This window comes from Zeus faber, assembly GCF_960531495.2.
Source record: "Zeus faber genome assembly, chromosome: 2".
Taxonomy (NCBI): Eukaryota; Metazoa; Chordata; class Actinopteri; order Zeiformes; family Zeidae; genus Zeus; species Zeus faber.
This window is the reverse complement of record NC_137189.1, coordinates 27,350,144-27,375,680: the sequence shown is the minus strand read 5'-3', so window position 1 is coordinate 27,375,680 and position 25,537 is coordinate 27,350,144. Positions and strand designations below refer to the sequence as shown.

General features: G+C 42.4%; 1 protein-coding gene across 1 annotated transcript; it reads left to right on the top strand.

Annotated features, from left to right (window-relative positions):
- Window positions 1-1,126: 1,126 nt before the first annotated feature.
- Window positions 1,127-13,916, top strand: LOC307247692 (nectin-3-like; the record flags this gene model as incomplete). Its single annotated transcript, XM_080023815.1, has 3 exons — window positions 1,127-1,238; window positions 5,750-6,079; window positions 13,579-13,916. Exons 2-3 carry the CDS (start codon window positions 5,794-5,796, stop codon window positions 13,914-13,916), a joined length of 624 nt encoding a protein of 207 aa, XP_079879941.1. The 5' UTR covers window positions 1,127-1,238; window positions 5,750-5,793.
- Between the last annotated feature and the right edge of the window lie 11,621 nt (window positions 13,917-25,537).

The window sequence follows — 25,537 nt, the reverse complement described above, 5'->3', positions numbered from 1 at the left end:
TGGAATACTTTAAACAGCTTCAAGTTTATGACAATGTACATACAGGACTGGAAAGTACTAGAAAGATGGATGTCATGAAAAGCATTTTGACTTTGGAATATTTCCGTGCATTCAGTTTAAAGTTTAAACCTTTAATACTTGAGTAGAATTAATTTTTAGTGTATTTGAGTATTATCTTTGTGTACTATGTAAATGTACTAATAGGATATGAATGTCTTCCATCAGTATGTTCCTATTTGATTTTAATGAAATAAGAAAAGTACATTTGATGGAAAAAAAACAAACTAAAACTAAACGAATCATATTTGAACATCAATTTCTAACATAGTGACATCTGAATTACTATATATTTTTTTGTCATTAAAATGTTGTCAATTTTATTTTAATTCTTCTACCACTGCTGGTGATTCTTTGTATATTTTGGTGTATCTTAATTTTAGTTTACAAAACTGTTTCTTATAAATTTTGGTTAATGATAATCTGTGTGTGTTAACACATTAAAAAAACAGAGGAGATGGTGTTTGAGTGTTCAGGTAGAAAATGTCTGCAATAGCGTCCAACGGTGGCTACACTTCCTTTGTAGGCTGAGGGTCTTGCTGAGCGCATGCTGCAGTATGGCATCTTGTACGACGGGCAGTGTGCAATTTGTTGGTTGATGGCAGTCTGTGCAGTACTGTAGGTATTGTGTGTGTGCGTGTGATGGTGACAGTCTGAGTATGTAGTGTACTGTATGCATGGACTATGTTTTTTGTATTTATTTGGATTTTTGACAGCAGATACTACTGTACAGTATGTGTCCAAGACAAATTTCCTTCAGGACAATAAAGTCTATCTTACTGTAGTTTATCTTATCTGGTGTGTGTGTGTGTGTGTGTGTGTGCGTGTGTGTATGTGGCCGTTAGCTGAGGTCTCGGCCCCCGCCCACCTCAGCGCCGTCATCGGCCACGCGGTCACACTGAGCTGCACCGTCACAGTGGCGGCAGGCGCACGGATCCGCCAGGGGCGCTGGCTGGATGGGCGAGGCCTGGCGCTGATAGTGTACGAGCCCACCGTGGACGACCCCCGTGTGCCCGCCCGCATCATCAGTCGCCAGGGGCATGTGGAGCTTGCCAGAGACACGCACAGGGAAGCAATCACCCTTCCCCAGGTGGTGGGGGGCGACGAGGGATGCTACCGCTGCGTGTTCGATATCTTCCCCAGCGGGACACAAGAGAGCACCACCTGCCTGAGCGTCACGGGTCAGTATCAGGAGGGGGTCCTTCCAGGGGTTCCACAGGGTCCCTAGCAAAATGATTAGTATTTTAGTACTTCACCGTCATTGCATTTCCAAAACGTTAGCAGTGAGACGTTTTATTCCAAAGGTTCTCAACGTGGGGTGTGGGGACCCCTCGGGGTCCTTCATTGTGAACCAGGAAGTGAAAGGGTCTGACAACACAGAAAGAGCCCATCTAACATGCTTTGTTGCTTCCTGTTGTTAGCTGTAAACACACACACACACACACACGCACGCACACACACACACACACACACACACACACACACACACACACACACACACACACACACACACACACGCACACACATACACACACACACTCACACACACACACACTCTCTGATTGCTCCCAGATCCCTGCTTGTAAACCTGCAGGATCTCATAATAATTATTGTCTACTTAGCATCAAAGTCTAATGAAACTCCAGTAAACACAAGAGTTACAGTTTTCTACCGTTTGGGTTTTTCACTGTAGAACTTTGAATTTAAACTCAATATAAAAAAGCATTATTAAAAGTATGAATTCATATATCTTTTTTTTTTTCTTACGGAAATCCAAATGTATAATCATTATGGGTCCCGCCCCAAAGGCCCTATTGTTTTTCTTAATGAAAAACTGACGTCAGTAGTCTATGGATGTCATGGATCCGCTGCTCTCACAGACGAGATGAATAAAATCTGTATTCGCGACAGTCGCGACATGCCGTCCTCCAATTTTAATCCAGATCAGTGCATTATTGTGGAATAATTTAGTAAAAAAATATTTTTTGTCATCGGTGCAACGCATGCGCAAATGATGATGCGCTCAGTCACATGATAGCATTGCAGTTTACTGATTGGTCAGCAACCGGGTCCGCACCAAGCTGACGGCGCGTGTAGATGGGAGTGACGTCAGACTTTTCTGGATGTCATGGATTTGACAAACTCACAGACAATCTGCATAAGATGTGAATTTGGGGCAGTTCCAACATGGCGTTGTTCCAGTTTCATCCAGATCAGTTCAGTATTGGTGAAGAAGTTTGTGACGCCACCTCACCAAGATGGCGCCAAGCATGCTACAATGGAGAAATTGTTGCCCCCATGCGCGAGTTGACAGAGTACACAAATAACCTGAGTCAATAACTCAAACCGTAACAAAATATTCTCAAGCACAGATGTTATTGCGATGGGACTTTAACTAAAGGAATAAGATACAAACTCTTAACCAAACAAAGTTACAAAGTGACCGGTATTATTTTACCAGAAGAAAACTGGATTAAACAGAGCGCAGCGTATTTAACATCATAAATATCTACTTCTGAGGACAACTGACACACACCAGAGTAAGTTCTACAAAATAAAACCCAATAACATCGCTGTCAGAATTTACAGACGTTCCAGAGATATCAATGTATCAAAACTTCCTGATTTATAGTTATTTATTGAATAAATAATTATTAATTAATATAAATAATAATAAATAAAGTATTATTATTAAATTACCCCAAATTTTATTGTTTGGATTTTTATTATTTTCATTCTCCTTGGCATTTCTTGGGCTAAAAGTGTCGAACAGGACGACCGCTAAAGCTAGGAACACGGTTGAGGTGTTATTAGAACCGGGACGTCACGAGACATCTCGTGGTTCAAGTTTCATCCAAATCAATCCACATATGAAGCAGGAATAAATGAAAAACCAACAAAATTTGACCCGAAGTAGCCAAACGTCAGTACATCACCAACACAACAATGTTCGAAAACTTTGGGTGGTGGAGCGAGATGAGTTTGTGGAGTAAGATCTTTGTAGAGTAAGAGGCAAGAAAAACACAGGGTAAAGCCTCTGATGTGGGGCAGCACAGGAAGGTGCTTGTCGAGCCTTTTAAATTCACAGGAGAGGCAAAATAAGTGACATATATCAAAATCCAATTTAGTTGAAGTTGAAGATGTAAACTTTAATTCACCTCAACTTATGTTGCCGCCGCACAGTAGCAGACGGCCAAATGCTGGAATAATCCATCCTATGAGTAATTTCCCGAAGCCCCGTTTGTTTACACTCGCTTCCATGTGCGCGCAAGTAACATAAAGCACCGTGTCGTAAAACATTGGCGTAGAGCAGTTCTGCTGCTGCCGCTGAAAACGAGGATGGTGCAACGTGTCTGCTAAGTTGAGGGTGGATTAAAGTTTACATCTTCGATTTTGCCGCAGAAATCTATACCGAGGGCACCGTATTACAGGGAAAGGCTTAGTTTAGAACCGTGGTTGCTTGATACCGCGGTATAACTTAAAACGGTATACAGTTCCAACCCTAGTGCGTGGTGTAGACTCATCGCCGCTGATGTTTTATGCTTCTGCCCTTTTTGTAAATAAGCCCCAGATCGGATGAAAATCACAGCACGCTCCCGTGAACGAGGAGTGCATGGAGTGAACGGCCCACAACACGATCCGACTGCTCGCCGACACCGGCGAGATATCAAGCAGGTTTAATATCTGGTTGCGTCAGGGTCAAGTTGGGAGGGGACACAACGCGCTACAGCCAATGAGAGCAGACACGGAGTGACGGAGGAAGGGGAGGAGTCGAGAAGGGGAGATGGGAGTGCGCGGAGCAGCAGCCAGTAACACACATACATATACCTATTTTACTTTTCTTCTCTAGGTTTTAAATATATTTATTTTTTGAATTCTGTTCTTATTCAGTTTTTTACAGTGATCAAGAATCTTATAAAAAATAAATGATCCTGTCCTGCACATGGTATCATGTCATTTCCGGTGTTTCCAGCGTGTTTTTGTGACATAAGTAGTTTGGTGATCCGACATACTCGTTGGGGATTCCTCCTGGTGAAAGATCTTGTAATGTGTGACCCCCCCCCGTCACCGATCAGTCATGTAGAGTGAAATCACAAGACTGCAAGATTGCTGATCACAAAACAGAAAGTTGTGTAGTGTGAACAGTACAGCGATCTGAAAACTTTGAAAATCGTGTAGTGTGCCCATGGCATAACCAAGTGCTGTGTACCTCCTGCAGCATTCAAGCCAGTTCAAAACATATTCCATGTTTGTGTCCTCCCACATGGAGTTGCTAGCAGCTCCAGAAAAAATGATCTGAATCTTGTTTTATTTTAGTCCTGTGAAAGTTTCAAAAGTTGATGGAATGTCTGAGGGATATGCAGTGCTCAATCTGTTTGAATGGAACTGTGTTGTTGGGAACTTCTTAGTGATTTCCTTCCACAGAGACACTGTGAGGTAGGACTCCGTGGACAATAGGCAGTAGACAGCCACCTTCTAATTTTTAGGATAAAGTCAAAACACGCAACAAGTGTATCAGCTTGTGGTTGTAATTCTGCGTGTCACCAGGACCCATCGCGTAATTATGTTAGCAGATGCTGCATTCAATGGAAAATCTGAAAATAGAACACGCTTTAGACATAATGCTGATGTAAAGACGTGATGCTACGTTCCATGGGAACTCGAAAATTTGTAATTGGTGTATTTGTATTGCTGCCTGCAGCTACAGTATATGCCTGTGTATTGCTTACTGCAGCCCTGCGGGCTGGATCCCTTATTGATATTGTTTGGAGAAAATTCTCAGAATTTTGAAATCGAAATCTATTTGAAATAGAAGAATGGCAGAAGCTACGAACACGATTATGTCTTGTTTGACCCGGTATGTCACAAACATGTCATGGTTTAAGTTTTACCCAAATCGATCTTCATATGGAATAGAAATTAGTGAACTGACCAATTTTAAACAAACGGACGCAGTCCAATGCATTCAACCCCAAATATGTCCAACCTGGCTCAAAGTATCTGGAATTCAACAGTGACATAAGCTACGAACACGGTTAAGGTGTCATTTGAACCGTTTTAAGTTTCATCCAAATCGATCCACATACAGAGCAGAAATTTGTGAAAAACTGATTAATTTAACCCTAAATATTCAGCTGGTTGTGCTTCACTCACATGCCACTATTCGTAGGCAAAATGAATGAGATGAGATCACAGTAAGAGGCTTAATGACTTCATCATACTATTTACTGTAAATGTGCAGGTTCTGTTTCAGAATGTACATTCGGACCATGTCCAGTGCGCGATGTAGGCTCTGTCGCTCTGTAGTGGATAGAGGTTACAAACTATGCGTTTACGTGTATATTTATGTACTTTCTTACCTGGTAGATGACTGTGGATCTGTTCGACTGATATTTTATCGCTTTAGTCCCCATAACTTTGCCGGATTAATGAAAAATACGAAAAAACAGTATTCCACAAAAACTCTTGACCATGTCGAGTCGAATCCACTCGAATATACGACCAAGTGATGAGTTCAAGATGCAGCGGGCTGTCACAAATAAAGAAGCCATGCAATGCTAATTACGCACAGAAATACAACAACGTTTTTATTATATTTTGTATGTTATTATTTTACAATTCTTGATAATAACAATTGGTTGCTCAATATATTGCTATAGCTATTATTAATTATTATGATTGTGTGTTCTAGCGCACGCCAGCACCGATGGCAACAAGACGGCCGTCAGTGGCAAGATGGCCACCTTGTCGTGCTCGTTTGGCCTCCCTGAACAGGTGAGACAGGTCCTGTGGAGGAAGACGGCGGAGCAGGGCGACGCCACCAACGTGGCGTCCTACTCCAGGCACGGGCCCCCCCTGGTGCTTGGGCCTTTCAGGGGCCGCGTGGCCCTGAACAGCTCCCTGGGAGACTCCCATCTGACCATCCAGCCCATCCAGACCAAGGATGAGGGGTGCTACACCTGCGAGTTCCACACCTTCCCAGAAGGCACCAAGAGCACCGCAACCTGCCTCTTGGTCTATGGTGAGCATGGGGGATGGAGGGTCTGACCGATGGATGGTCTGGAGGGTTTAAATGATGTAGGGTTCGGATTACGGAGGCTCTAAGGCTGGAGGGTTTGGATGATGGAGGGTCAGACAGATGGAGGTGTAGAGGTTTCTTCCCACAGTTACGGGTTCAGGGAGGGAGACAAGAGTCTTTCTGGCCGTGGTTCGCCAACATGGCTTGAATTGTATTGTCCGTTTTGGGTGTTTGGCACGCAGGCCACAGTTATATATATATATATATATATACTGTGTGTGTGTGTGTGTGTGTGTGTGTGTGTGTGTGTGTGTGTGTGTGTGTGTGTGTGTGTGTGTGTGTGTGTGTGTGTGTCCACCGGTACACACACCGGACAAGTCCTGTCCACCGGTGAGTGGACGGGACTTGTCCCAGTTGGCTCTGGTGTATAAGGTCAGTATTATATTGTAGTGCCTCCAAGCAGCGGAAAAGGCCCTGTGAAGCCACCCCTGAGGCAGCAGGAAAGCCCGAGCACCCTGCCCTGCAGCCACAGAAGAGCCCCCAGCCCCCCACACCCCCCAACCGGAAGCAAGCCCACAGAGCAACACCCACAGCCGGCTCCGAGGAGTATAACCCAGTCCCTGAGTGCGGGAGGAGACCCTGCACCCCTTAAGCGCACAACCTACGCCCATTTGCAGGCACACTACACAGGCGCAGAACTCGAGCCAGGTCTTGTGCCGTCAGACTGACACCGCGCCAGAACGGCTCGGCCCCACGCAAGGGCAAGGCCCGCCCCACCACAACTGACCAGATGCCCCATCCAGCCGTGAGCCTTGAGCGGCCATCAACATAGCCGAGTGTGCTCAGCGCACGACGCCTGGATGTCAGCCCCCCCCATGCCGACAACTGCAGGCCTCCAGATATGTGGGCCCGCCACCACCTAGGGCACCCGCCGCAGAGAAGCCATGCAGCGGGAGCTAAGGCTGACAGCCGACCCCCGCACCCCAACCCACACCCACACCCCTCTTAGGGGCCCTGGAAGGCACCCGACTGTGCTCTCTGCAGCCCCATCAGGTGGCAGCATGCCAAAAACCACCAGGTGCAAGCTGCCAGGAATCGAACTCAGCCGGCAGGGGGCCCACCCGTCCGCCCCCTGGCCAACCACACCTCCACACCAACCCACCAGTGACCTGCCACCCCAGAAAACCCCAGTGCTCAATGTGTGCTAAGCTAATATGAGCGGTATTAAAACTAACAAACCTAATGGGTGTCATTGAGGTTAGTTAGGGGGTGATGGATGTAGATTTATAGTTTTTCCATGCAGCAGCACAGTGCATCCAAGGCAATAGCTACACTACAATGCCCATGTTTTTCCATGGACAAGTCTTGAGTTTTTCTCCTTTACATTCCTTTTTACTGTCCTAGTATTACAGGAGGTTTGTAGGGATACATCTACACAAACAAATGACAAACAGACAAAGATAAACATAGAACATTGCAGAGTCAGACATACATATAGTGAGAGAATGGATACTGGGTGAGAGTGATGAGAAAAGTAGGGAGGGAGGGATTAGGAAGGTGAGATGATTCGTGGTTTAAGTTTCATCAAAATCTATCCGCATACGAAGCAGAAATTAGTGAAAAACCGACCAAATTTGACCCAAAGTATCCAGATGGTTATGCTTCACCAACACACAACATTGCGTTGATGTTTGAAACATGTTTTCAAACGTAACTGATTGGAAATTTGATCCAAGGACAGAAGTCACCACTAAAACTATGTACATTTGATTACCTTTATAAACCTCCCTAAATATGTCACTTGAAACATCTGACATGAACAGCCAATCATACAGAGTAGAGAAACAACCATGCGACACAAACAGCCAATCGTACAGCAGGAGCGCCAGTGGTTCCTTCACTCTCTTTCCGGCAGCACGCAGTGGGGATGAGGCCCCCCGGAGCTGACGCGGTCGGTCCGATTGTAACTCGAACTCCCTCTCCTCCCAACCAGAGCCCAGCGCGGCCCCCATCCCTGCAAAAGATGAGTGATTAAAGAAAGAATCAACAGTAGGAGAGAGTCCCTTGGCCCGCTCCAAACATCCCCACATATAATCAGAGTGCAGAACCTCAGAAAAACCTGACATGACTAATATGGACCCTGTGTATTGCTGCCTGCAGCTGAAGTTTAGGCGTCCAGCCTGCAAGGCTATTTAAAACAGAAGAAAGGCAGACGCTACGCACACAGTTTACGTCTCATTTGAACCGGTATGTCACAAACATTTTGTGGTTAAAAAAAAAGGACCAAATTAGACTGAAATCACAGACACAGTCTCATGCATTCAACGCCAAAATATGTCCAACCTGAGTAAAAATATCTGGAACACAACAATGACATAAGCTACAAACAGTATTGAGCTGTCGTTTAAACCGGTATGTCACAAGCATCTCTTGGTTTAAGTTTCATCCAAATCGATCCACATACGGAGCAGAAATTACCAACCAAAACCAACCAAATTTGACCACAGGTATTTGACATTCCACTATTCGTAAACAAAATGAACGAGATGAGATTGAGAGTAATACACTTTATGACGTCATCATACTATTTACTATAAATGTGCAGGTACTGATTCAGAATGTACATTCGCACCGTGTCCAGTGTACAATGACTCCGTTGCTCTGTATTGGATAGAGATTACAAACTAGGTGTGGGCTTGTGTGTATTTATGTACCTTCTTATCTGGTCAGATGTCTGTGGATCTGTTCGACTGATATTTTATCTCCGTGGTCCCCATTGCTTTGCTGGATTAATGAAAAATACGAAAAACAGTAGTCCGAGTTGAGTCCACTCAGCAGTGCAAGTAAGTGATGCGTTCAAGATTCAGTGAGGCGTCTGAAAAATAGAAGCCTTGATATGCTAAATACTCACAGAAATACCAATGTTTTTCGTATTTCATGGAAACATAACTTAATGAGGATAATTCTTAAAACAGTGTTCTTCAGGAAAATTTTAACTTGAACGCCCGAAGAGAAACATGCAGACACAAGTCCATGTTGATTGGTCCAGACATTAGTCCACAATGTTTGTAACATTTGTAACTTGTGATACATTTCACAGAAACCAAAAAACTGTAATACATACCTAAAACTGGACCCTGCGTATTGCTCCCCGCAGCTATATTTATTATTATTCTCCTTGGCATTTTCTGGGGCTAGAAGTGTCTGGAACACAACCACCGGTGGAGCTACGGACACGGTTGATGTGTCGTTAGAACCAGGTTGTCTCAGACATCTCGTAGTTCAAGCTTCATCCATATTGATCCACATTCTGAGCAGGTGAAAAACTGATGAAAGTTTACCAAGAAGTAGCCGAACGTTCGTGCTTCGCCTGCACCACAAGGTTCTAAAACTTCCAGTCGGATGGTGGGTGGTGGAGTGAGATGAGTTTGTGGAGTGAGACGCTTTGTGACATCATCCAATTGGTGTCGATAAAGGACCCTGTGTATTGCCTGCAGCTATATTTTTTTTATTAATATTTTTACTGTTATTATCAGGGTCCACGTCAGACGTCTGACGTCAGTAGTCTATGGATCTCATGGATCTGCAGCACTCACCGACAAGATTAATAAAATGTGTATTCAGGGAAGTCCGACATGTCGTTCAAGTTTGATCCAGATCGGTCCATTATTTTGGAATAATTGCCCCGGAGACAGCAAGCATTGAGGCCTTTCAGAATGAAGCAGAAGTGGAGGCTGCAAAAGCAGCAGCAGAAGTGATGGAAGCTGCTAGACGCCACCGCGCTGGGGAACGGCTCGTAGTATCGCACCGGGGAGGATGTCGACACTCATTTTGGGGACCAACATGAAGACACTCGCAAAGCCGATCCATCCCTGTCCAAGCCTGACAACCTACTACCCTCTGCCAGCTCCCAGAGCCCAGCAGTACGGAGGCCCCCAGGACGTGGGCTTGGCCATACCTCTAGGAGCCTGTCAGTACGGAGGCCCCCAGGATGTGGGCTTGGCTGTACCACCTCCAGGAGCTCGGCAGTATGGAAGCCCCCCCAGACGTGGGCTGCTCCTTACCACCCCCCAGAGCCCTTCATCATGGAGGACCCCAAGTCGCAGGCCCCCCTTATGTTGTCAACGACCCCCGCATGGAGCGGCACCCGCACCCGTCGTCCACTGCACAGAGTGCAGCAGCAATCACCGCATAGCAGCTCTTCATGCTGGTCCCTCGGCCATTAGCTGACTTTTAATTTTTCAAGTTTTATTAAAAATTTGGTGGCGCTCAACTAAACTATGAATATTATAGGTCTTAATCTTGCTACAATCGTGATTATAATTTTAGCCATAATCATGCAGCCCGACTTCAGAATAACCGCCCTTAGTTACCCATACTTACCCATCGGTCGCTGTTACCCACAGCCACAAACCCAATCATAGAATTACACTGTAACCGGGCCAGTCCAAATGAACCTCTCATACACACCGGAACAACGAGCCAAAGCACACTCTTCCATTGAACTTTAACAAAGGGCCGACTACCCTGGATCCCGCATATTGCTGCCTTTCCGACTTAAATTGTCTGGAACAGGAAGGCCATGCAGCTACGAACACGGATGAGGTGTCATTAGAACCGGGACGTCGCAAACATCTAGAGGTTCAAGTCTCATCCGATCCACATACGAAGCGGAAATTACTGAAAAACCGACAACATTTGACCGGAAGTCGCCGAACTTTTGTGTATCGCCGACATGCCCATGTCGAAAACTTCCGGTCAGGTAGTGAAGCCAGATCAGTTTGTGGAGTACGGCGCTTTGTGACGTTGTCAACCAATTCCTTATAAAGACTCAAAATTGCAGCGAAATCTCATGAAACCCGGTGATTACGCACAATAAAGCTCTAAAAATACAAAAAATACTAAAATGTGCGTAAATGTGCAGGTTGTGGTTCCGAACGTCCATTCACGTTGTGCGAGGTTGGTGATGTAGAGTCCATCGTGCTCTAGTGGTCAGAGGTTACAAACTCGGCGTGTGTGTGTGTCTCTGTACCGTCTTACCTGGTTGACACCGGCGGAGCTTCTCGATTGATATTTTATCTCTTTGGTCTTTTTGTAAATGAAGACATTTTATTCAGATCTAACCCCGTGTTAAATTCGGCATTGTGTTCCTCCTTCCTTTGCGCAATTGGAGGAAGTAGTAAGATACAAAATCTGCGGGGCCAAGATGAGTCTCTGAACAAAATTGGAAAAAATAGTACCCTGAAAATTGTAAATAATCATGTAAAAACGTCCTGGAATCGCGACCCATCTGAAAACTTGAACGCAAAAAAACATTACTTCACAGAAAGACGCCAACGCTTTTCAGATTTCATGCAACTGTAACCCATCTACAGAAAGGCGTCACCAATAAAGTTATGTAACTTTGCTTCGCTTCATAAGCTTCTGTAACTAGGTCATTGTGAGACCAAACGTCAAATTTCCATCATTGTGACGGCAGCACTATTTCCACACACAACACAGTCATTTATAATAATGACAAGGTTTGGTTTAGAGGCAAAAAAAGACGGTTGTTTTAAAAACTTCATGTACTGTACCTGCATGGTCATACGTGCAGTGAAATGTCATGTTTGTGAAATAAGATGTATTTATTGTTTTTGTTTTCTCAGATAATTACAAAGTTTATGTTAATTCTTGTTCCAGATGCAGAAAAATAGCCAAAAGTCTAAGGCAATAAAAAGCAATTGTCCAAACAGCCGGCCTTAGAGGTCAGTCACACTGTTTTGAAAGAAAATACTAGGAAGGAAAGGAAAAAGGAAGGAAAAAGACTGTGAAAAAAAACCTTTATCCTTTTTTTTGGAATTACTTGATTGCCATTTTTGACAATACACAATTATTACATGTCATATGATCTTTATAAATACTGTGTTTGATTATTTTGTCCAGATGTTTTGGACAACTGTATTATAAAAATTATCTGACCCGTCTTGTCTTCTCTTCTGCACTCTATTTTACAAATAATAAACAGTTTGACTTACATATGTTCAACTGGTCCGACATTTAGAATTTAAGAATTTGAAATTTGGTAATTCATGTCAATATAAAAAGATGTGTTTTACAGAACCTTGAGAACATCGAGAACTTGTAATAGCTATAATGTAAAAATAATTGCCGTTTTGTCACAGAGTTCATCGATTATGCCACACTACACAGGATAAAGATGACTATTATCGTCGGACAATTCAAATATTGTCCTATTTGACAAATTTGGGTCAGAATCAGGCTGAATTTGTGTAGTTTGATGCCAGATTACGAAAAATCTGCAAAATATAATACATACCTAACACGACTAAAATGGACCCTCTGTATTGTTGCCTATAGCTATATTTATTATTATTATTATTATAACTTGATTTATTATGCAGCTCCATTGGTTGTGATGGGTAAATCAGTGGTCAGTTATTTCTCAATAATGTATTCTTGTCTCAATGTATTCTCTTATTTACAAAGCGTGTAATAAGCAGGATAACGTCCAGTCAGATGGTCATTATCACTTATTTTGGCTATAACGACCCACTGGCTGTACATTCATGCTTACGTGTTCTCTTCAAATAAAACTGTAATAACAAACACAAGCCCTTCCAGTTTAAACACAGTTGTTATCTGACCTCAGCATTGTTTCCAGTATGCCTAGTGGGACACCACACACACACGCACACACACACACACACACACACACACACACACACACACACACACACCCCCCCACACCCCCCCACACACACAGCTATTTACAGTTCATAGGTGTCAGGATCGTGTTCCCGACGACTTTGACACACACTTGAGATTTACTGTTGGTTGGAAGGGAAATATTGCGATTCTATGTCTGTGTGTGTGTGTGTGTGTGTGTGTGTGTGTGTGTGTGTGTGTGTGTGTGTGTGTGTGTGTGTGTGTGTTTGTGTGAAGGGGGAGGGGGGGGGCAGGAAGCAGGATGTCCAGAATATACACAGCAGTCAGTTTGATTCAGCTCCTGTAGTTGGAACCTTCCATATGTTGGAGCTCAACGTGCCAGGAAAACCGTGTCTGTTACGCACATTTTAGTATTTTTAGCATTTTTAGAGCTTATTGTGCATAATCACCAGGTGTCATGAGATTTCACTGCATATATGTTTGACCGTATGTATATGTATGTGACAAATAATCTCTTGAACTTGAACTTGGATCTCCCAGGAATCCTGATAATTCCTTCTATTATACTGTTGATTGTCTCTTTATTTATGATTTTTATAGTCTGGGGAGTTTCTGAGTTAGAGTAGGAGGTCTGAGCATGCTCAGTAGTAGGACTTTTTCCTAGCTCCTGCACCGGCCCAAGACTGTCTTCCAGCCCCTAGACTAGTCCCCTAGCTCCTAGACTGTCTCCTAGCTCCTAGACCAGTCTCCTAGCTCATTTTAATCTGTAGCTCAGGAAGTTACAAACTGATAAAGGAGTTTCCTTCTCACAGTATCTTGTATCCGTCCCACAGTCCTTCCAAAACCTGAGGTGTCCTACATTACGACCTCGTCGGGCGTCGTGGAGGCCAACTGCACGGCGGCGTCCCGTCCGGCGGCGAACATCACGTGGAACGTGGAGGGGGACGAGCGGACGCTGGGACCCGCCTTCGCCTCGTCCAACCAGCAAGGGGACGGCACCACACTGGTGACCAGCACCCTGCTCCTCCAGCCGGAGCTCCTCAGGGAGCTCACCGTCCAGTGCCTGGTCCACCACCCGGGGCTGGACCAGCCGCTCGAGATGTCCCTCAAGACCGGTGGTGAGGGATGGAACAAACACCTGAACCACATCCTGTTTGTGGGATTAGAGTAGATTAGATTAACGTAACGTTAGTTTTGAATAAAGTAATTTAGATCTCGCCGTAGAACAGATGACATGAGTTTAGATTACATTAGATTCATAGATCAGATCAGACAGAACTAGAATTAAATGTATCTAATCTGTTATAGGTTCAGATCTAAATTAATCCACTGTGTGTGTGTGTGTGTGTGTGTGTGTGTGTGTGTGTGTGTGTGTGTGTGTGTGTGTGTGTGTGTGTGTGTGTGTGTGTGTGTGTGTGTGTGTGTGTGTGTGTGTGTGTGTGTGTGTGTGTGTGTGTGTGCGCGTGCGCACAGTGTCTCACACCATGCTGGCCCTCATTCTGGTGGGCGTGGTGGCCACTGTCCTGCTGCTCATTCTGTGCTTCATGATCGGTGAGTTCCTCACCTCCTCTTCCTCATTCCTTCACCCATCCTCACCTCTTCCTCCTCCTCCTCCTCCCCACCCATCCTCCCCCCTCTCCCGAGTGCCGTATCTGCAGGGACAGCGAGCTCCTCACTTAGTCCTCCTCACTCCTTTGGAGTCGGAGCCTTTTAGTTCGGGTTTCCTCTTCCACGCTGATCCGTCCTCACCCGTGTTTTATCTTGTGATAAGGAAGTCCGGAGGAGATTTAGCCAATTCGCTTTTGTCCTAAGATGGATCACCTTGTCAAGTCGGGCCACGTTTATTGTATCTGTGAAGCTCACAGCAGAAGTTTTGCAGTAAAATGAAAAATAAAATAATGGTGCTTTCACCCATGCACTGCAACCCTAAACATATCTAGACATTACCCGGAGGAGCTCCATGTGAGAACGCAAATGTCCAAATCAGTTGGACCGGACATTAAACAGACTTTACCCCGCAAGCACCCTAGTACAAAGTCTGTGTAATGTCCGATTGAGTCCAGGTGTGAATAGAGCAGGTGATTGTCTGGAGCATCGGCAGCAAGCGAGTTGGTGTGTTGATGATGTTTCTATCCCGCTACTGGTGCATGATAGAGACATCAACACCCGCTCGAGCGTCAACAATAGCAAATATTGTACATTGAAGGAAATTTATAAAAAAAATCAGACAGCTTTTTTCAGATTTCTGCACTGTACTTTTTGTGTCATTTCCACCCGTCACCTCAATCACACGGAGTATTTCTAGTAATTGAGAACTGACACAGACAATCTCCATTTGTCTGTTACATGTGTGAAACAGTTACTCCGGACCTGATTCTCCGGACATTGTCCGGAGTTCATATGATAAAAACGGCTTAAAACTGCTTTTGCAGCACCAGAGTTAGCCACGGTGGTTTACTATGACGATTAGCAGGTTGTGTTGGACTTGTGCTCCCTCTAGTGGTTGTAAATCACACACTGGGGCTTTAATCTCCTCAGTGATCCACTGTGTAAAGCCTGAGCAGAATAACAAATAGCTGTGTTCATTGTGTGGTTGCAAAAACAGAGGCGTGTCTGTCTGGTTGGCATCTGAGGATGTTGGAGACAGACAGGACACAGAGAAACAGACAGGTTGCAGAGAGACACACTGGACAGTGAGAGACAGACTGTCTCTCTGTGCCCTAAAAGCCAAAAAGGCAAGCGGGCTTGATGCTATCCTGACTAAGATGCTGAAAAACACAAGGCAGAAATTTCAGTTGGCCATCCTGAAATTATTCTATTTGATTCTGATGGTAGGTTACTTCCCTAAGATCTGTAATCAGGGGTCTCACCGATGTTCAAAGAATGGAGATAGATTTGACCCAAATAACTACTGAGGCATCTGTGTGAACAGTAAGGGGGGGAAGGTTTTTACGTAGCACCATCAGTTTGAGACTTCTAGACGTCCTTGCCCAGCACGTCTTGAGAAAAAGTCAAATTGGATTCATGCCAAATCCCCACACTTCAGATTTACATCCCACACACCCTAATTGACACGTTCACCAAAACAATACTAAAGTATTTGCCAGCTTTGCAGTTTCAAAAAGGAATTTGATTCTATTTGGCACGTGGGTTTATTCTACAAAGTTAATTCAGGTGGGTGGGGGGTAAAACGTGATGTCATCAAATCAACGTACACAAATATTAAGTGCAGTGTGAAAATTGGAGTGGAGTGAAACAGGGTTGCTGTTTGAGCCCCACCCTGTTCAACATTTGTAGAAACCAATTGGCCTCCAGCCTATAGAGGAGTCACTCTGTACCACTTGGAGGTCAAACTGCTGCTCTGTGCAGACCAACCTGGTCCTGCTTATCCCCCCTAGCAGAGCGTACAGCAGAGCCTGGACCTGCTGGAGCAGCACTGCCACACCTGGGCTCTGGCGCGACATAGAAAAAAGATCCAGATCTCAGGGAAATATAGATTCCCACTAGCAACATACAAATGACAAAACTGTTCAGATTACAACTATTTAGGATTAACAATAACTTCTGGAAGTTTTAATCCAGCAGTAAATGAACAGAGGGGAAGCACACAGGGCATTATATACAATAAAACAGCAAATTTACATTAAAATTCCAATTCCAATCCAGTTCAAATTAATTCAATCTGACATAGAACCCGTTCTCCTCTGTAGCCGTGATGTGTGATGCCAGTAAAACCAGTGGAACCAGTTTCACCCCGACTGGGGGCGTTCAGATTACTGTTTTGGTCTGTGGTTCTATGTGTCTGTGGCGTTGCTCTGAAACTCCACTGGGAAGTCACACCCAGACTGGGAGCGTTTCCAGTAAAAGGTTTACCAGTCTATTTGTAGATGTGGAAAGTAAGAGAAAACCACAAAAATACAGATTTGTTTTTTTAGTTGATAGAATAAATCATTTTTTTCCTGTGCAAGTGGATTTTGACAATGGAAATGTACTCTTACTTGAGTTTTTTTGTAAAGCAAGTATGTACTTTTTACTCTATTACATTTTGTCATACTGTTCTGACAAAAGTTTTAAATTATCGCATTTCTCTTTTACAGTAGTAATCCATCATATTCCTTTTTTCTTATTTTGTTAAGAAATTACATCACTTTATTCATCAGGCACTTTTATAATAACAACTGAATAGCATGATGCCTGTGCTCCTTTATAGGCTGTTTAACATTGTTGGTGGCAGGGTCCACCGCAGTTTGTGAAACTAGCAGTGATGGATCTGTATTTTTCCAGTCATTTTATTAAGAAGTGTTTTTTTCACACTCTAGCCTGCTGGTGCACAAAATAACCTTTTTTTTTTCAAGGGTAAATTTTAATCTTTGGCACCAGAGGAAGTGCAGGGAGTGACCACTTCCTGTCCGGCAAAAAACACGTCAAGCTTGAAACGTTGACATCCTCAGAAAGGGAAAGGAACCTTTAGAATAATAAATACATTTATCTTAGTCCATTCTCACTTTAGTTACTATGTTTATTTGATCATTATCACTTCCTAACCTCTGCTTGAAAGCCCCGTTTTTTCCCTTTGAAGGGGACCCGTATAGGTCCCCAAAACATGTTTTTGAAGTTTTTTTGCTGACAATACCACTCAGATTATGCATTAGAGCCATTCAAACATGCATCTATAACCTCCTGTTCTCAACGGGCTGTTTCTGTGTTTGTCGCATTAAACGTAAATGAGCTGCCAGGCCCCAAGTTCTGTGAGCCAATGGGGTTTGAGCACACGTTGCAGGTTTCGTTGTATTTACTCCGTAACCTTTACTGATGTCACCTTATCAGTCCAAACCTGTTTCTGAACCAATTCGAGGCGAGAAATAAGCAATGATGAATGAACCCTTCATTCATATTAGATCTACAAGGCCTCATTAAAAGTTGGTTCTGACTTTCGTTTCCATGCTTCAAGCTCGTGCGGGACACGGAAATCGCACTGTGACGCACCGGGACACTGCACGCAGGGTTTTTGTTTTTTCATGTGAATGCTAGAAAATAAAATAAATCAATACATACACATACTACACATTTTGTGTGGAGAAGCGCACAGTGGATCGTGCGCAGCAACCTAAAGTCTATTTACTGCATACTTAAAAAAAAAAAGAAACACAGCAGAATTATTACAAAAAAAAAAACGATTCCATCGTCTGCAGTTTCTTCACAGACAACTGGTACATTATTGATTCCCCTTTCTTTTGAAAGATTTGTGCTGGTCTCCACAGCCTACAGAGCAGTTCCCATGCTTAGCTCTTAGCTTCGATGATAGCCGGTGGCGCTCCAGCCGTGGGTCGAGTTACTCCGACGGAGGATGGGTCTCATGCTACTGAAGCCCTAAATGATATAGATAACGGCTGCAAATCTGAACAGCTTGTTTCTTTTGCTTCACATGTTTTCCGAAATGGACAGTTCACAAAGAACTGACTGAGTTGTCTCATTTCACAGTTTGTGTGTTCGTAGGTCCATCAGAAACCAAATGTCTGTGCACTGCAAATGTATGAAAATGACGTGAATCATTTTCATACTCATCAAACCCTTCAGTGACCCCTTGTGCCATATGGATGGGGGCACCAAATCTCAACCCAGTTGAACACCTATGGGAGATTTTGGACAGACGTATTAATCAGCGCTTTCCACAACCATCATCAAAACACCAAATGCGGGAATATCTTTTGAAAGAATGCTGTTCCATCCCTCCAGTAGAGTTCCAGAGACTTTTGGAATCAATGCCAAGGCGCTTTGAAGCTGTTCTGGCGGCACAAGGTGGCCCAACACCTTACTAAGACACTTTGTTGGTGTTTCCTTTAATTTGTAAAATGTCGTCTTTTTTTACAAAAGGATTTCTGTATTATTGTCACACGGCAATTTGTCAGAATGAGATGAGCAACATCTGCTGGTAGCTGACGGTTTTCAACAAAACAGGAACCTTTATGTTTAATAACATAAGACAATATTTTCAAAATCCAAAGTTGGGATATTCGGGAAATAGATTTGGGAGACATCTCAGTCATTTAAGTTTGTAATCATGTATTTCAGTGTTTGTAATCAGAGAGCACTGTGTTCCTCTGTTCAGGAAGGTGTTCCAGGTGTTGCTCTGAAGGTGTCCACTGACGCAGAACATGGAGACTCCTCCACTTCCACAACAAGAGAGAAAACCCTGAAGATTAACCCGAATAACATAGCATAATAACATGACGTTCGTATAGAAATGTCTCCCTCTTCCTACCCCCTTCTCTAGGCAACCAGAGGTCAGTTATTTCTGAATAATGGCCACTGATCGGTTAGTAATAATGACTGTTGTCAACCATTTCTCTTCCCGATTTCACGTCCATCAAATGGAGGTACAGTAGAACACCTGGCCAGTGGGTGGCAGCAGCGCCACATGTCACATGTCTGCATTATTATTGCATACGTATTATATACATTTGGGATATTTCTGTACATGATGAATAATATAATAATATCACATAATAATAATATTACATTATTATTATTATTATTATTATCTAGTATACACTAGTATGGGAACGGATGGGTTAAGTCTAAATTATTAGTGTTATTACAATATGTTGCACAATATGTTTGTTCACAATATGTTTGCTCTGATGATGCTGCTGAAACACGTTTGGAAGTTGTGAGACAGTTTGCAGTGTTGTTACTGTTACTACTGTGTTTATTGTTATGACTGGTTATTATTATAACTTTTTTTTATATCGTCGCCGCGTCACTACATCAGCTGATGCTGCCTTAAATGAAAACTAAGAAAATTGTAACTCGTTTTAGTATTACTGCCGATGTAAAGACGAACGACAGCACAAACTGATGCTACGTTCCATGGGAACTCAAAAGATTGTAATCAGAGACGTGGACTCGAGTCATTGTGATTGGAGTTAGTCGACTCGAGTTACTGTTTTCATGACTTTGCAACTCGACTTGTCATCAAATAAATGACTTGAGACTCGACTTGGGCTTGGAAGTTAAAGGCTTGTGACTTGACTTGACTCGAGACATGATGACAGACAAAAAGGTACTTTGATTCGGCTCTTGGTTGTCCCTCTCACGTCATGTTGTCGCGGCTCGGTAGACGGACAAATGTTGTAGTTGTCCATGAATGGTGGCATCATGCGAGATTTCCTTATCAAACCCAAGTTGGTGTTTAGAGAGTTGTGGGTTTAAAACAAGGGCCGGTGTTTTTTTCCCCCCTCTTCCTTAAGCTCCGTGCGGCGCCACGCTCCTCCATGTTGCTCCTCCATGTTGCTCCTCCATGTTGCTCCTCCATGTTGCTCCTCCATGTTTGTTTATATTCGCTCCCACGTGCAGTTAGCGTAAAGCACGGTGACTCCAAATGACGTCACAAATTGCCGTAAAGTGGTTCTGCAGCTGATTTGCAAGATAGTGATCTAAACGGTATAAAAGCCCGACCGATATCGATCCTTATTTGTCTTTTCTGACCACATCGGAATCAGCAGTTATGCAGCCGACGTGTCCCGATTTTTAAATACGTATAACAAACAATAAAACACTGATTATTTATCCTGTACATCCTTGTTTTACACTACTTTTAAGTTACTCACTTAAATAAGCGCAGGTGTCCAGCTAGGCATTATAAATCTATCCATGTTTGTTTACACCCACGTTGAGTAAGTTAAGTAATTTAAGTAATTTCCCCCTGGGATTATTAAAGTATTTCTGATTCTGAGACACGGACACGGCTCTCCAATCAATAAAGGATGCTGCGTTCGGGGGAGACTCGGAAAACGAATTTGATGCGGAAGTGATGTGTTCACTGGAACTCGGAGAAAAATATAACGGAAATTGAACGTAATTTCATCGTTACCATTTTTTTTTATCTATCAAAAATGTTCTTTGTGTGTTTATTTTTATGTATTTGTTTGATTATAAGTTAAATGTTGTCAAATATATGAACTTCAATGAAACATGAGTTTTTCAAATTGATTTACCAATTCTTCACTTTTTGACAAAATATCGGTCAAAACATCGGTAATCGGTGAGCTTGAACTCTGAAAAATCGGCATTGGAGCCAAAATGTGGCATCGATTGGGCTCCAAAAATATATATAGACAAATCAATTTTTCTATCGTCTTACAATATATATCGTCATTTGCACAGCCCTAATACTAAATGTAAAATATTAAAATGTTCACATTACAAGTGGCAGTGTAACGTTACCCGGTATGCGAGGGCACGCTGGGCATTGTCATGATTGGACGACTACCCGGTCGCTCAAGCTCCTCGCTACCTGACGTTTTTTCAACGAGAAGCTCTCGTTACCCTCCCGCTGGTTTCACACACAGTACGATCAGATCAGATCATAAAGAAGCCACGACTGTGCCAAGAGTCATTATTTTCGGATTCAGAAATTCCCTTAAATCATTTTCATTCAATCAAATACATTTGTGCAAATCTGTCCATAACTTTTTGAGATATTCTTTAAACAGGCAGACAGACGGACAGGCGCGCAATGTAACAAAGTTTGATGATGTAGCTTGGCTCTAAGAATTTCACTGTTTAAAAGTGATGGTGAATGAATATTTTTTTTAAATGAGAAGAAATTAAGCTTTTATAAAGTAATTTGTTTATTGTTTGATTACATTTATTTTACTGAATATCAATAATTATAATTCAAATTCAATTCATTCAATTCAAGTCATACTTTTTGAGCAGGTTGGATAGATTGGCCAACAATATTAGACAGGTACTAATACCTTGTGTTTTCTCTGCATAAAGAGTGGATACTGCAAGGAAGACTGCAGTAAAAAATGTACTTGACATGGGACTTGACTTGCCTAAACTAAGGACTCTACCTGACTTGACTTGTCGTAACTTCTGTCTTGACTCGACTTGCTCAAGGAAAAATGACTTGGGACTTGCTTGAGACTTTGACCAAATGGCTTGAGACTTATACCCCTTTCTCACTACACCAAAAACCCGGTAACACTTGCTAACATCTGGCATTTGTCACCAGTGGGAAAGGAAAAACCAGGGTATCAGTCCCGGGTCAAAGGACCCTCCAATAGACAGGTTTTTGTCAGCTCCACCTCCGATTGGCTCTGATGTGAAAAGGACACCCGGGTTGCTTGCTAGTTTTGACCCCTTTACCTGTGCGATTCTTTTGAACGACTCAAAGTACTATTTTCCAAGTTTTACAGTTTTATGTCGTTTTTTGATTCAAGTTGCTGTTTCCTCTACTGTTTGGTTCCCAATCACACTGGCACCATGACAGGCCCTTTTTTTCAATGTGTTTGTAATCTTGAACATGACACATCAGACAAAAACGGCATTTCTCCTGGGAAAGGTGTCCATCGCCTATTTTTACTGGGTTGATCCAAGCCCAGGTCAAACCACCCATTTTGGTGTGAAAACAATATTACTTGTTACTTGGATTAAAAGGACTTGGTCACATGTCTGGTGTCGATTATAAGTGATTTTGTGTTTTACAGGAACTCGGAAAACTGTAAATTGTATCTAACATGACTAAGCTGGACTCTGTGTATTGCTGCCTGCAGCTCTATTTATCACTTTTATGACTGGACCGTTTAGAGTTAAAAAAAAAAATATATACTCTAGACATGGATTTAGCTATGTTAGGCTCCTGTATTAATTGCTGTCTAAATATATTTAGTATGTTTGTGTGTATGTGTGTGTGCGTGTGACCATTTACTTGTAATATCAGTGTTAAAATATTCAAAATTTCAAAATCTTGAACGACACAAACATTCACTTTTAAAACGCTGTTAAAAATGTTGTGAATAAAAATAAACTTTGTTCTCATCGTTAGGTGTAATTCCCATTTTAGTTTTAGTTCCAGTGTGGGATATGATTCATTTCCAGATCCTGTTGCAATATGTGAGTTTCCAAAATGCGGTTAAAACGCGCGTGCATGGTGTTTTTAAAGTGACTCAGGTGAGACCTGGTCAAGTTAAAAAAGATGTACATTCTTTGAAAAAAAAACGCCCCACAGATTATTATATCGACTATTATGATTATTTTGGAACAATCACTAAGTGTAGAAGGCCAAGTTAAACTCCACCCGACTCTGATTGTTCTTGTTGTCTTTATCGCTTTATAAAAGCAAACATGTGGAGTTAAATAAAGTTAAAACAGTCTTATCATGAAGACCAGATTTGGTGATTTATAGAGTCCCGTCCCACGACTTCCTTCCTTTTAAAGAAGACGAATCACGTTTATTTAACCTTTTGACTGTGGTGAAGGTGGAGCTGCATGCGTTGCTAATGGTTTCCATCATCTAATGGAGGAGGAAGTGGTTTTATAGAAACTGGTGGAATTGATCAAATCAGAGGCTGTAAATGAAGCTGTTTATGCGAGAATTCAGTCTGTCACTGAAGTTTGATCTTTTCAGCGCTAAGTGGCGACAATGGGCCCATTCATTGGTGAGACACACACAAGGGTGAGTAAGAGTGGTAAGTTTCTCAGTAAGAGTGGTAAGTTTCTCAGTCAGTGCGCTAAGTTTCCCAATAAGAGTGGTAAGTCTCCCAATAAGAATGGTAAGTTTCTCAGTAAGAGTGGTACGTTTCTCAGTAAGAGTGGTACGTTTCTCAGTAAGAGTGGTAAGTTTCTCAGTAAGAGTGGTATGTTTCTCAGTAAGACTGATATGTTTCTCAATAAGAGTGGTAAGGTTCCCAGTAAGAGTTGTATGTCTCTCAACAAGAGTGGTAAGTTTCCCAATAAAAGTGATACGTTTCCCAAAAAGAGTGGTAAGTTTCTCAGTAAGAGTGGAACATTTCTCAGTAAGAGTGGTAAGTTTCCCAATAAGAGTGGTAAGTCTCCCAAAAGGAGTGGTAAGTTTCCCAATAAGAGTGGTAAGTTTCTCAGTAAGAGTGATAAGTTTCCCAATAAAAGTGGTATGTTTCCAAATAAGAGTGATAAGTTTCTCAGTAAGAGTGTAACATTTCTCAGTAAGAGTGGTAAGTTTCCCAATAAGAGTGGTAAGTCTCCCAACAGGAGTGGTAAGTTTCCCAATAAGAGAGGTAAGTTTCTCAGTAAGAGTGATATGTTTCTCAGTAAGACTGATATGTTTCTCAATAAGAGAGGTAAGTTTCTCAGTAAGAGTGGTATGTTTCTCAGTAAGACTGATATGTTTCTCAATAAGAGTGGTAAGTTTCTCAGTAAGAGTGGTATGTCTCTCAACAAGAGTGGTACGTTTCTCAGTAACAGTGATAAGTTTCCCAATAAAAGTGGTAGGGTTCCCAATAAGCGTGGAACGTTTCCCAGTGAGAGTGGTGTGCTTCTCAATAAGCTTGCCAACTTTCTCAATAAAAGCGGTAAGTTCCTCTACTAGAAAGGCATTCATTGGAGTTATACTTATGAACATTAATAAAGGATGGAAACTCTGGGTGCAAGGGGTCACAAAACTCACGGTTTGTTATCATGATTTTGAGTCATGCACCGGATCATTTTTTCGGATTGGCAAAACAAAAAAAGGGAGACAAATATAACTTTGCTTACCATTTATTATGTAAAACACTTAAAGCAAGTACCTTTTGCCCAGGGGCTTAAATGAAAACAACATTCAAGATATCCAATGTTAAAATAAAATCTTGAAATATATAAAATATTCAATACTCAATTGTTAAATTAAACTGCAATATGAGACACCCATGATACCTTCTTCCTTTAAACATAGTAGTGAGTGAAAAAATATGATTAGATCCGTTCCCAGTAACTGAATTTAATTCCAGTAACAAACACAAGTATCGTGTTAAATTTCTTATGTTTATAACAAACTAAATTTCATGAAAATCAGTTCAGAATTAGGTGAGTTACAGTCGATTTGGTAGAGAAGTCTGCATCTCAATACACGATTGAATTTGATTTAAACATATGTATTTTCTTTCAGCACAAACCCTAACCCTATCCAGTTTTGATTCGTAAAGAAAACACTAGTCATATTAAATCATCATAAATAATTGTATTTTTTTGTAGAGAGATAAATATAAAAAAAAATTTCATACACTTTCATAGATAAAAGAAATGCTTGCAAGAGCCGGCTCTTACAGCCCGGCTCTTGCGTTGAAAAGAGACAAACTTTTCAACATAACTGCAAGTGCCTGTCTCTTCTCCTCTGTCCACCACGTTCGTGTCCGCTCTGAACGTTCTTCTCTCAGCTGACTTTTTTCCTAATTCTACTCATCATGTCAAAGCTACATGTTCCGTTTTACATTATTTTCTTATATTTGATATCAAAACCCAAGTCATATCCATGACGTTATCTACTCTTACGCAGCATGTACCGGTGTAGACCGACACTTCTCACATGATGCCGGTCTCTGTTCTGCCCTCTCAAGTGAACAAATCAAGTGGACATATTGTAAAAATATATCATATTTTATTGAATCGGAGCGCACTTTCTCTTCAAGTTATTAGAAGACACAAGCTGAGCTCCGACTCCTGAAGCTCGGGCTTTGGTTTTTCACTATGTTAGATTTTGCAACTGTAATGGAAACCAACACTTAAATAATAAAGCCCATGAAAAATATCCATACTATCCATTGGGAATTGGATTTAAAGTAATTTTGGATACATTTTATATTTCAGTAAAAGTATTTCAGTTAAAACAGTCAAATACACATAAAAATGTTGGGCAGGGTCACTGCTTAAAGCGGGTTGGTACTCACCGGTACACAGTACCGGCAATTCTACGTTTGACTCCTTGGTGTAACAGGACCTTTTCTTGAGCACCGGCACTTCTCACAACCTGCCGATTCTCTGTTCTGC